The sequence below is a fragment of the Neophocaena asiaeorientalis genome, unplaced genomic scaffold (genome assembly GCF_003031525.2).
Source record: "Neophocaena asiaeorientalis asiaeorientalis breed wild unplaced genomic scaffold, Neophocaena_asiaeorientalis_V1.1 scaffold30, whole genome shotgun sequence".
NCBI lineage: Eukaryota > Metazoa > Chordata > Mammalia > Artiodactyla > Phocoenidae > Neophocaena > Neophocaena asiaeorientalis.
Window position 1 is genome coordinate 2,197,335 of NW_020174923.1, and position 13,048 is coordinate 2,210,382.

The 13,048-nt window shown below is 42.2% G+C and overlaps 1 protein-coding gene across 1 annotated transcript; it reads right to left on the reverse strand.

Annotated features, from left to right (window-relative positions):
• Positions 1-1,869: 1,869 nt before the first annotated feature.
• LOC112410158 (ATP-binding cassette sub-family A member 10-like) lies at positions 1,870-8,018 on the reverse strand. The gene is made up of 3 exons (XM_024760585.1): positions 7,889-8,018; positions 2,143-2,307; positions 1,870-1,946 (listed from the first exon to the last, which is right to left on the reverse strand). Exons 1-3 carry the CDS (start codon positions 8,016-8,018, stop codon positions 1,918-1,920), a joined length of 324 nt encoding a protein of 107 aa, XP_024616353.1. The 3' UTR covers positions 1,870-1,917.
• Positions 8,019-13,048: the final 5,030 nt, after the last annotated feature.

Here is a 13,048-nt window from a genome sequence, read left to right on the forward strand (position 1 = left end):
ATGAACTTATTTGCAAAGCAGAAATAGAGTCACAGATGTAGAGGACAAACTTATGGTTACCAAGGGGGGAAGGAGAGGTGGGACAAACTGGGAGCTTGGGATTGACATATATCCACTACTATATATAAAATAGATAACGAAAGAGAACCTACTGTATATAGCACAGGGAACTCTACTCAGTGCTCAGTGCTTCCCTAAATGGGAAGGAAATCCACAAAAGAGGGAATATATGTATACATATAACTGATTCACTTTGCTGTATAGCAGAAAGTAACACAACATTGTAAAGTAACTATACTCCAATAAAAAATTAATTTTAAATGTTTAAAAAATTTTTTTAGATATGATGTGTTAGATAGATAGATGAGGCTGGAGGAATAAACCACTCTCACAGTTCAGGCAAGAGACGCTAATGTCTTGGACAAGTGCTGGTGGCAGAGCTGAAGAGAAGTATGGAGCTTTGAGCTTAGAATTAACAGGGCTGGATGAGAGACGGGATGTGGTGAGTGAAGCAGAGGAAGTGATCTCTGATAATTCCCCAGTTGAGTGCATGGCTTTGGCATTCACTGAGATAGAGAAAAAAATTTTAAAGACTCAGTCACATTTAGAGAAAAGCACCCACATTCAGTTTGGAACATACTAGTTTGAATTGCTCATGGGGCATCAAAGTAAACAGTCAGCTACTTGGGACTACAGTAGAACAAACCTCGTCCGCCACCCGTGTTTGCAAATAAAGTTTTATTGGAACCAGTCACGCACATTGGTTTATGGCTGCTTTCACATTACAACAGCAGAGCTGAGTATTTGCAACAGAGACTGTCTGGCCCCCAGAGCCTAGAATATTTGCTATCTGGTCCTTTACAGGAAAATTCTGCTGGTCAGCAAGTTGAAGCAGGGTTCTTGGAGTTACCAGCATGTAAACTGTAATTAAATTTATGTAAATGGATGACATTGTGTAGAGAAAGTATATAGGGTGGAGAAATATGCGTTGGATAGAACCTTGTGGAACTACAGATTGAAAGAGGCGGGAGTGTAATGATGGATAAGATTGCGAGAAGACTGAGAAGGAATGGCTAGAAAAGTGAAAGAAAGCCAGGTGAATGCTGATGTTTAGTTAAAAGATCAAGTAAGACAAGGAAGGAAAATTGTTGATTGACGTCAGAGTTGTTACTGGCCTCAGAAAAATTCATTTTGGTGGTGTGGTGGGAATAGAAATTATAATGAGTTGAGTCGAGCCTTAAGTGAAGGCAATCCTTCCAAGAAGTGGAGACGTTACAGGAAAGGAGAGTATTTGCTTGAGGAGGAAACATGGATGAGAGAAGGTTTTGGTAATAAGGGAAGAAACTGATCATTTTAAATACTGAAGAGAAGTATCTAGTTGAAAGGGGGAAGTTGAAGAAAGATGACACAGAAGGGAAAATCCGTTGTGCAACTTTCCTGATAGTGTTGAAGGGATAATGTTTCCAGCCTTTGAACTGAGGAAAAGGGTGGGTGTAGAGAGGAGTACGGCCATAGTTTGTCAGGGTTTGTGTTGGGAAGTTGGGGAGTGTTCCCATCCTACAGGTTCTATTTCCTCTGAGAATGAGAGGCAAAGCATCATCTCCTAAGAGTGTAGGGGTAGAGGGTGGAAGAGGAGGGAGAGACTACAAGTGAGGGAAAGGATACAGAAGATTTAAAATAGGCAGTTACTTCTATAATTGCAGCATTAATTGTGGTCTGAAAAGCCACAAACCCTCTTTGCCAGTATGTTGTCAAGGAACGAAAAATTTCATCACGCATAGCCCAACAATGTTCTTTAAAGACGAAGAAAGACATCCCCATCATTATGCACTGGAATCAATGAATGGAATTAAAACACTAACTTTGGCTCTGAAGTGAAACATCTAAATGTCTGCTCCAAATCCATGGTTACACAATCTAGAGCATTTCTAAAGCACTCTGCAAACCTGGAAGAAAGAAGAATATTATTAAATGGTTGCCACAGTAGTGAGACTCATTCTGTAACAAAAACTTACCAGTAAGTTCAGGAGCAAAAAGTATATTACTTCCTTTCTTGATTTTATTAATTTTTCTATCAGTCATTCCCAATAGGGGATTCGATGAAGTAGCAAAAAGGATTGGAATCAATTCTCACGTAGTTACCTGAGTATTCAAAGTGTTCTCTCATAACTGGGATTCTATGTCCCCAGCTAAACTTCAGCCAATATGAGCGAGTATCATTAAACACGATTCCCACCATTTCAGAGTAGTTTTTTGCGAGTATTATGTCCATGGTTTCTTCATCAGGAGTCCCAACGATTGTTCTTCCTGCCATGTGTAAAAAAATATAATTAATCATATAAACTTATTATTAGAGGACACAAAACCAAGTTGCAATCGCTTAGGGTTCCCATAAAATTATTGGTGTTATATACTATCCCAGAGAGGTGCCTCTAAGTTAAGGGCTGAAAGTCTTTCCTGTTGTTTTAAGTTCAGTGTGAATACGTGAGAAGATGTGAATGATACACCACTGACCCTCAACAGTGGAGGTTTCCGCTGCATGGGTCCCCTTATATGTGCGTTTTTTTCAAAAGTAACTGCATTACTACACTACCCAGGAATCGGTTGAATCTGAGGAGGCAGAACGGTGGGTGGAGGAACCTCAGATGCTGAGGAAACACAGATACAGGGGGCCGACTATAAATTGCTTGGATTTTCGACTTCCTGGAGGGTGGGCTCCCCTAAACCCCCTGTGGTTCAAGGGTCAACTGTATTGTTTTTAGAAAACCAACTGGCAACATATTTTTTAGCGTAATCGTAATCCCCATTTAAGTAAATAAAAACTGAGTTAGCGTGCCTATGTGTATAGAGTAATATATGTCTATATATGTGACCGTGTGTATGCTTGTGTGCATACAGTCCAGAAGAGATACAACACAAATTTATAGGGAGGGAAATGGTGGCCAGGATGAGGGCAAAAGCTCTCATTGTTTGCTTCATACAAGTTTATATCGCTTAACTTTTTTAGGCTGGCTATTACTTTGGTAATTAAAATAATTTTAAAATTAGAAAGAAAAAGTATTTTAAATAACCAATAAAAATACTTGAGAATTTGGTGGGGTTTTTCCCTGCCAAGATTAGAAACGGATTTCTCTCACGTGAAAATAGTATGCCAGTAGAAATAAACTGCATGCAAAGAACCAGAGTACAAAACTCAGAAGTAAAGTTAGAGCCCACAGAGAGTTTTTGGAGTCAAGGACACTAACTTAAGAATTAAGCTCACACAACATTTATAATGAATGAGTTTACAATCTGCAGAAGCAATCCGCCCAACAGGTGGTTAATAAGTCCGCTAATAATTTACGAAGTCCAATTTATGGCCTCCTTTTTAATACTTTTTTATTTTTGCATGTTTTATGTCCTAACACTTTTATTCCTTTTAGCACAGTGTTTAAGTCCCAGGCAGGATGATGTCTACGTGAAGAAGAAACAGATACTCATTTTCATAGGGCGGCTGCATCTTTCAAAACTACTCAGCCTTCCCAACATAGAGTAAAAGGCCGTGAAACTTTTATGAGGCCAATGCAAATTTCACTGATTTTTCTCTAGAGGTTATACAAATCCTGTCAAGGTCAGAACAGCAAGAGTTAGAAGGATACAGACCGAGACAGTGAAAGAGGCGCTGTGACCAGGCCGGGCTGGCCTGGTAGCTGGCATTGGGTGTTTCTATAAGAAAAGGAGAGAGTCCGATGAGCCCTGAGACTCGGGGCTGGAAGCACAGGTGGCTTGCTGCGTGCAGCAAGGACTAGTCTCCGAGGCTCGTGTAAATGCTTCCGGAGTTACAAAGAGATGAGGTCAGGGACCACACGGAGGATGCACGGAGCGCCAGGTCTGGGCAGAATCCACACTGGGCAGGAGAGCCCGTGCCCAGCGTGGGTAAGCGAGGCGTGCGTAAGTCAGGGTTCCAGAAGCTGCAATGAAGAAAAAAAGAACGGGGCAAAGTGGCCAGGGGTAAAGGGTGCAGTCATCTAGCATAGGGTCCAACCTTGTTTTCCTGCTCCAACCTTACTTCTTGGAGCATGCAACATACGCACAATGATAATGACTCACGACACCACAGATTTCCAGGACGAGAGGGTGGGAGGTGTGGATGCTCTTTAAAAAGCCCCCCGTTAAATCTATTTCCCTTGGAGAGGCGCCCTTACTTGCAGGTCCACAGCAACCCCTCCACCGCATATGAAATGAGGATCCTGCAGCCAGTCGAAAACCACTAACCCACAGGCTGGGTAAATAAACTCAATTTGCAAAACAAACTTCAATTTAAACACGAAGACGTTGCATGATAGTGAAACTGCGGGTCACTGAACAACACGCCTTTCATAAAGGAAGCCAAAGCCATCTTATCCATTAGCCTCCGTGTAGGCCACCACCGCCAGATCAAAGTCATTAAACGTATCCACGCGTCCCAGGACTTGAAGAGGCTGTTCATGAAAATGAGTAGCTTTGAAGAGCGCCGAAAAGAAGCACAAAGAGAGCCCCAGAAGCAGCACTGTGGTCCGCTCCTCCAGCACATGAAAGAAGAAAAATGAGCTAAGTTATCGTGTGGTCCAGAGCAGTGAGAAACAGGCAAACACATTTTAAGACAGAAAGTATTGTCACCGAGCATGGTGTCATTTCACCCTCCAACTTCCTTCCTTTCCCAGTTACTATCTATCCTTTAAAGAAAACACCATTTCAAAAAACATACAACTTTGAGATAATATCAAAAATGTCTATTGATCTTAATCTAGAAATACAGCTCCCCTAATAGTAGAACCACTGCTGATTGTATGCCCTCATATTGATGGAATATAATTACATAGCATCCCATAGGAGATATTCTTGTCCAAAGGGTTTAACCTGAAGTCAAAATCCAGTTTTTTGATCTAAATTCTGTTTGCAAGAAATGTAGGTGGTTGTAAATCAACTATACCTCAATTAAAAAAAATTGCTTTAATAAAAAATAAATAAAAAAGAAACGTAGATGGGAAAGGAGTGACTTCAATCACAGAATGCAGAAGCGATCAGGTAAATACAGAACGTGGGTATTCAACAAGAGAACAGTTTTGGTCTGGTTGGTGCCTCGCTTGAACAAACCAACTTTAAGAGACGTTTGGGGGCAATTTTAGGAAACTGAATTTGGACACGGAATTCGATGATGCTATGCAATTATTGCTAACTTTATAAAGTGTACTAGCGGTCACGAAGGAGAATATGCCCTTAATTTTCGTAGATGCCAGCTGAAGGCTTTAGCAGTCCAGTGTCATATATTTTAAGAGGGGAGTTGAGGGGAGATGGGGAGAGGAAGCCAACACGGCAGGATGTTAGCAGGTGGGTGAAGGATAGGATGTGAGTTCATTGGACTAGCATTTCTGCATTTTGAGATTTTAAACATTATTAATAAGTTTTTTTAAAGGTTACGTTGGGTGATCCCTGTAAGTGTACCCTTTATCAACACAGCCACTAAAATATTAGAAGTGAATTGCTTTAGGAGCTAAGGATGGCGTGAACTCTGCTAGCTCCCATCCAAATGTTATTGGCAACCTAAATGGGAAAAGAATTTGAAAAAGAATAAATATATGTCTACGTATAACTGAATCACTTTGCTGTACACCTGAAACTGACACAACATTGTAAGTCAACTATACTTCAGTATAAAATTTAAAAAAATATTTTTAAAAATAAAAAAAAATTTTTAATAGAAAAAAGAAATGTTATTGGCTCTTTTTCAACAGAACACAGCCTCTTTGTGGCCAAGGTGGCCCCAGATAGACCTCATGGGAACATACAGCAAACCTCTTTGTGCTGATGTGCACGTCCTTATACTAGAAACTAAAGAGCGCGCAAAGATGCTGACAATCAGTGATCTGGATCCTGAAACCACTCTTATGTTTGTAAAAGTATAGTCTTCACAACAAATCCCCCCAAAGTTCTCTACTGTTGCTCGTAATTTTTTTCCCCCCAGCCCTACCAATTAACAGAATCTTATCCAAATGTCCCCAGTAGAGTGCTATGATTCAACCATTAAAATCTATTTCATTTTGCCTGGCTTTTTTTAATTTCTTTTTTTTCCTACTACTGAAGTTTGCCCGGGGTAAGTCTGAATCACTCCACAGATTCAAGTGGATGACTTACTTGGAGAACGGCTAGCTCTATTCAATAAAATGTTACTTCCTTTGTTTTTCAGGAACTGACATATGAGCCCATTAGTTAATTTTGCCTTTTGACATAAATATTACCCTACTCTGCAACATTTGCAAAATATTATGTTTACAGCCCCAAATCAACTAGCCCATCGAACGTGTGAACGTCAAAAAGCACTAAAAACGGCATACTATGAAATGATGGATTCTCATTCACTAAATACATATCGTGAACCGCACCAATAGGCTCTCTTTTTCATTCTCCATTTTTTAAGAAAATTCTTAGACAGAAGGGCCTGAGTTTGTTGACACACGTGCCTCTCTTTGTTTATCATTTTGTCCTGTTCATCAAGAGAAGAGACAGTAACTATCACACAGCAACAACCAGGCAAGAAAAAGAGCAAAAAAATAAAAATAAAAAATAAATCCAGTTACCAAAAATAGCTTCTGAACACTTTGAAAACATGCTCCCGGATGCCCTCGTTGAATGCCTTATTTGACATTATAGTAACACACATTCACTAGTTTTTGAAGAGTATAAAATATTAATGAATGTAAAATATCCTGCCTGTGGGCCTTTCTCTCCAGGCTTTGGTTATGAGCTAGATGAGGGCTATGGTGTGTCTTGTCTCAAAAGTAAAGTTTTCTGCCACATCTTGACATTACAACAACCTAGAGTAAATAACTAACACAACATCGTAAAGCAGCTATACTCCAGTAAAAATTTTTAAATAAATAAATAAAGTAAATCGGAGAATAAGATGTTAGTAATGTTTAGAATCCAAAACAGACTTTGCCCTTGACTTCGTTTTTTTTTAAAAAAAGTTATAACAGAAGTAAAACCGTCTCCAGTTTTCTGTCCGTCAGAGATTTGCCCACAAGCAGCAGTCTGCACTTCGAAAGGGTCGCTCTTGTGTGCTTATTTGATGACATCTAGGAAACCACTGAGTGAAGGAAAGCTGAATCATTTTACAGTCATTCTTAGAATCCCAAAGAACTCATTTCTCCTCTTTAAACTCATGGGTCTCCCTTTAAGAAGAAAGTATGTCAGATACATACAGATGAAAACCAGAAACATTGGTTAGCTAGTATGATTGGAGTATATGATACATGTAGAATCATGATGGGTAACAGGGAATCCTTCTGTGTTTTCAATTTAAAATTCCGGAGATGATCATTTGGTATCACAGCTCTGGTGACTTAAACGCATTCGAATAAATGTTGATGTTATAAGCAAATTACAATGTTTAGAGAACTTGCTGGATTTCCTTTTTTTTTGATAAAAAGCTAAAGCTACCAAATACTAAATCATCTCTAAATTCTAACGTGAGAAAGTGTCTAAGGAAAAACCCCCATCTTCATGAAAAAGAACCCACAGGGAGAAGCAACTTGTCCTAACGCACACACATTCCCAAGAAGTTGAACTCTGCAAATTCTCAGACGGCCAACCTGAGAAGTGTCAATCTGACACTCAACAATATTAATTATATTTACACACACTTCTGAGTCTATCTTCCATTTTACTATCATGCTAAAATACGATTTGACTGAGTTTAAAAAATTAAATCACTCCTTAGGTCTACAATATAAAATACAGAATAATTTAGAAGTATCAGAACAATATAATAATTTAACAATGGCAGTCAAGATGCTTGGCTCTGGCTGTGTCCTTTGTGCCTTAATTACCTTATACAGAGTCAAAGGTAAAAACAACAAGTTTGACTTACTGTCAGGAAAATAGGAGTGAGGACCTGAGAAGCACCTTTGATTCACTGGTTTCTTTTTGTCCAGAAGAACAGTTAAGAATCCTTCAAGGACTTTTTCACAAATGCTTGCCTCTTTTAAAGCTGTTTTCATTCAGTTTGGCTTCTGAAAACAGGCCATGGTCTGCGTGTAACAAGCCTGCCAAATACATTCTTTACTTGGTGAGTTGTTTTCTTCCCAGGTCTTTCTTCTAGTCCAATTGTGCCACAGGAAGGATGCAGCTGTGGATTGGTCCTTAAGTGTGTGTCACGTGGTATTTGTTTATTACTCTACCTTTCTGGCATATGCAAAAAAGTGATCAGATTCAAAAAGGGAGAAACAAAACCCCCAGTTCTGAGTAAGTCTATGTTAACTTTGAATGATTAAAAATTCAACAGCCACAACAAGAAAGAGCAGATTCAAAGGAAAGGACGTTGAACAGAGAAAGAAAGTGAGGATCGCAGAAATCACAGTCATTTACACGAGAAAACTTTACCGAAGACCTCACTGCACTTCAGTGAAGTGGTTCTCTGTACTGGCTGATTCCTACGTGCTAGAAGGTATGCTAAGGGTTTAAAATGAATTATTTTATTTACCCTCAAAGCAAAGCTGTGAAGTTGGTACTATATTTGTACACAGTTCACAGATTCGAAATGCAAGACTGAAAGTCGAAGTAATTTGCAGATGCTCAAATAGAGGCAGAGCCAATATGTGCGTCCAGAGCAGTGTCTGGACTCCAAACCCACTCACGCTTAACTACCACTGTGAAAATTATGCTAAAAAAAACGGTATCTAACATTCATTTAAATAGCTTAAGAGTTTAGACTAGATGGGCAGAATATTTTTTTTTTTAGCTACAAATGCTGGACGTTCTCAGAATTTAAATAACCCCTGTTTATCAACCCTGAAAATCTGCTTACACGATTTTAACTGTAATCCATACATTTCTTGGGATGTGTACACAAGTTAATAACCACTCATGAAAGTGAAGGAGAGAGGGTGAAGCACTCAGAGACTCTTCAGGTGATCACCATTTTCATTAAGAATATGGAGATAGGGCTTCCCTGGTGGCTCAGTGGTTGAGAGTCCGCCTGCCAATGCAGGGGACGCGAGTTCGTGCCCTGGTCCGGGAAGATCCCTACATGCCGCGGAGCGGCTGGGCCCGTGAGCCATGGCCACTAAGCCTACGCGTCCGGAGCCTGTGCTCCGCAACGGGAGAGGCCGCGGCGGTGAGAGGCCCGCGTACCACAAAAAAAAAAAAAAAAGAATATGGAAATAAATGTTTTCTTTGACTTTAATTGCACTGCCTCCCTGCTGTGAGTCACATTTCTCTTCTTGTTTTCCCACTCGTTGCTTGAAGTAAAAGTCCACGAACAGGAAAACACAAAATATTTAACCTAGCTCCAACCCCAGACATTATTGACATTTATTTTACCGGGTGGACAAAACAACTAAAATGATATCATAATACACACACACTTTCTTAGTAACTAAACTGAAAGGATAATTTTTCTACTTCTGTAACTTTAAGGATTGTAATCTCCAACATGGTGCAGTGAAGCGGTTACAGGGTTAGGAGTCTGAGGCCTACATTCCAAGCTGTCGCTCGCCGGCTATGTACCTTGGACAGGTGACAAAAAGGCCACAGGCCTCTGTTCCACGTTTATAACAGGAGCCAACCTTTCCTGTTCCAGGCCTCTGTGCATTGATGACGGTGAAGCACTGCTACGGGTCACAATGCTTACATCCTCCACACTTGGATTTACGCGTGACCATGCTACGTGACGTTAACCCAGCCCCCCTCAGTACATGTCTCAGATATCTAATTTTTTTATATTTCTTTTTTTAGTTGAAGTATAGTTGATTTACAATATTGTGTCAGTTTCAGATGTACAGCAAAGTGATTCCATTTTATATATATATATTTTTTCTGATTCTTTTCCATTATAGGTTATTACAAGATATTGAATATAGTTCCCTGTGCTCTACAGTAAATTCTTGTTGCTTATCTAGTTTACAAATAGCAATGTGTATCTGTTAAACCCGTACTGCTGGGAGTTCCCTGGCAGCCCAGTGGCTGGGACTTGGCACTTTCACTGCCGAGGGCCTGGGTTCCATCCTGGATGGGGAACTAAGAGCCCACAAACCACTCATCCAAACAAACAAACCAACAGCTCATACTCCTAATTTATCCCTCTCCCCCCGCCTTCTCCCTTCGGTAATCATAAGTTTGTTTTCTACACCTGTGAGTCTGTTTCTGTTTTGTATATAGATTCATTTGTGTTAATTTTTAGATTCCACATGTAGGTGACATCAGATAACATTTGTCTTTCTCTGACTTGCTGCACTAAGTATATATTCTCTAGGTCCACCCATGTTGCTGCCAATGGCAATATTTCATTTTTCTTTATGGCTGAGCACTATTCCGCCGCATGTATGCACACCTTCTTGATCCAGTCCTCTGTCCATGGACACTTAGGCGGCTTCCACGTCTTGGCTACTGCGAACAGGACCGCTCGCCATGAACACTGGGGTGCGCGCATCTTTTCGAATTAGAGTCTTCTCCAGAGGTACGCCCGGGAGTGGCACTGCACGATCACGTGGCGGCTCCGTCTTTAGGTTCTAAGGGCCTCCACGCTGGTGTCCACAGCGGCTGCACCCGTCTGCAGCCCCACCAACCGTGCAGGAGGCCCCCTTTCCCAGCTCTCTTTTCTCAATCGTCTCCTTAGCCTTCTTCCTCCCTCTGGGTCCTGGGCCTGAGGTCTGACCCTTTGCTCCCGACAGGGGCACCTACCGTCTCCCCTGCAAACCCAAGCCCCCGGGGGAGGGGCAGCTCAGCACCCTCCGTCTTGGCTTCACGGAAACGCCCAGAGACGACCGGCCCATCCGTCCTTCCCCGAGTCAGAGGCCCAATCTCAGCCGAAAGCACTTGATTGCTGAAACGTGCCAGCCAGCCGCTGAGCCTCTGGGGGGGAGTCGTAACCTTTTGCTGGTCGAGGGTCTGGAATATTCGAGAATCACCAGAGCGCGGGGCAGGCACGCGTGGGGCGGGGAAGGGGCAAGGGGCGGGGCCTCTGCCGCCAGAGTCTTCCAGGCCTGGCCAGGGGCCTCAGTCGCGTCCTCATGGCCTCAACGACACACCACGCGTTCTGTTCGCTCGCAGGGCCGCACCCTTGGGAGTCCCGCCGGGTGGGGCCCGCGGACAGAAGGCACCCTCTAGGGTGGGGGAGGGGCGGGGCGGCTCGCGGGTCAACCAGAGGTCACGTCCTCCCCGTGACCTTCCCCCCCCACACCCTAGCGGCTGTTGGCCCTCACAGCTGACGTTTAAGAGAATTCACTTCTGTTTCACCGTGAATCCCGCCCTCCCCGCAACGTGATGAAACTCGTGTATTTGGGTCACTTTTACGTCTTTCAAGAAAAGTCACATGTTTTGCCCTCAAAGTCTTCCGTGCCTTTTGCAAGATGCGTTTCTGCGTAGCACAGAGTTTCCGTTACAAACGTGATAGGATCTATTTTTTAACATTTTCTAATTAATTGTTGCTGGCCTGGAGGAGCAGGGTTCATTTTGCACGTTAGTTTTGAGCTCTGCGGAGCTCTCTTGTTTATTCTGATTGGAAAACTTCGGAATTTTCTAAACCAAACGTTAATCTGCGTCGATTGACAGTTTTGCGATTTCTGTTTTCTAGCAATTCTCACGATTCTCTGAAGTTGAATTCCTGGGATAAAGCCGATTGTTCCTGATGTAGTCTCACCCTCTGACTCTTTTATAATATCCTGTTTCTTTTCACGGTGCTGTATTAACTGTATCTTTCGTAGTTGGTATTTCCTTCTATAGTCTCCGCTTCCTCCAAATTGCCCTTTTTTTCTCCGTTTGCTCATTAATTTTAAAAGCACACAGCTAAGCTATGCTCAGATTTCTGACCTAGAGAAACTGTGAGTTGATTAATGTACATTGTTTTAAGATGCTACATTTGGGGATGATTTGTTATGCAAAAATGGATAAGGAATACACCAGTTACTTTCTGTGTAACTCCCCCAAACACTCTAAGCCCTGTAAAGTCAAGACTCTGTATCGTTAGCCTCCGTTTCCCCAGCTCCTAAGCTAGTGTCTGGCCCAATGTAGGAATTTAAGAACAAAAGAAAATGAATTTAATCATTGACAGACTGACCCACTACAAAGCTTGTGCCTGAACTTCAGTCCAGCCTGGGGGCTGTTCACTATACCCCAGTCACTCAAACACCTCAGGGTGATGTAAGACTTCTTTACCACGGTAAAAGAATCTTCCAATTATGGATTCTTCACAAATGTGGCTTATTGAAGTGAGCGAACGGCATCTAAGTCAGGTAGAATTAATTTTCAGGAGCCTCCCGGGGGAAGTTGCTAAAAACTCCAGAGAACGGTTTCCTTCTCCAGGCCTTTCACAACTTTTGTCCAGACCCCTCTGGTTTAGCTTGAACCAGGATCTTCTGGAAGCAGGCAATTTGGACACATTCAAGCCTGAAAATCACCGCTGTAGCTAATACTGATTCTCGTTTTACTGTGCATTTCACAACCGACCACTGCTGGCTGATTACCTTCAGCTGACTTGGCAGGAAGACAAGACAAATGGTGGGACTTCAGCCACCACCGGCCACCTTCGGCAACGTGCACCCCCCCCGTGTGTGGGAGTGCGTGAACACCCCTGAGAGGTCTGCCTGCCACGCGTGGGGCTCCCACTAGTGAATTCGGTATTCTGCAAGTATCGCAAGACAGAAGCCAGATGCCATGACAGGGCCAAGTGTCACTTTATGGCAGGAAGGGGTGGAGAAAATAAGCCCTGATGTCACACTGCCTGGGTTCAAATCCCAGCTCAGCCACTTAGGAACTCAGGGTCACTGGGTAAATCACTTAACTTCTCTGGCCTCAGAGTTTCCAGCTGTAAAGTGGAAGGTGAAAATAAACATCCTTCTTTCTCGGGGTTGATGTAAGGATTAAATGCGATAGTCAACACCCGTGGTTCTCAGACTTGAGAATCCAATAAAATGACACTTTTGACTCGTCTTGATGCTTTCTCCCGCCTGAACGTTATCATGGACATTCTTAAGTCCTCATTTATACGGGAAGAAGATAAACTGAGTTTTCTCACATGTGTGGGTATCACTAG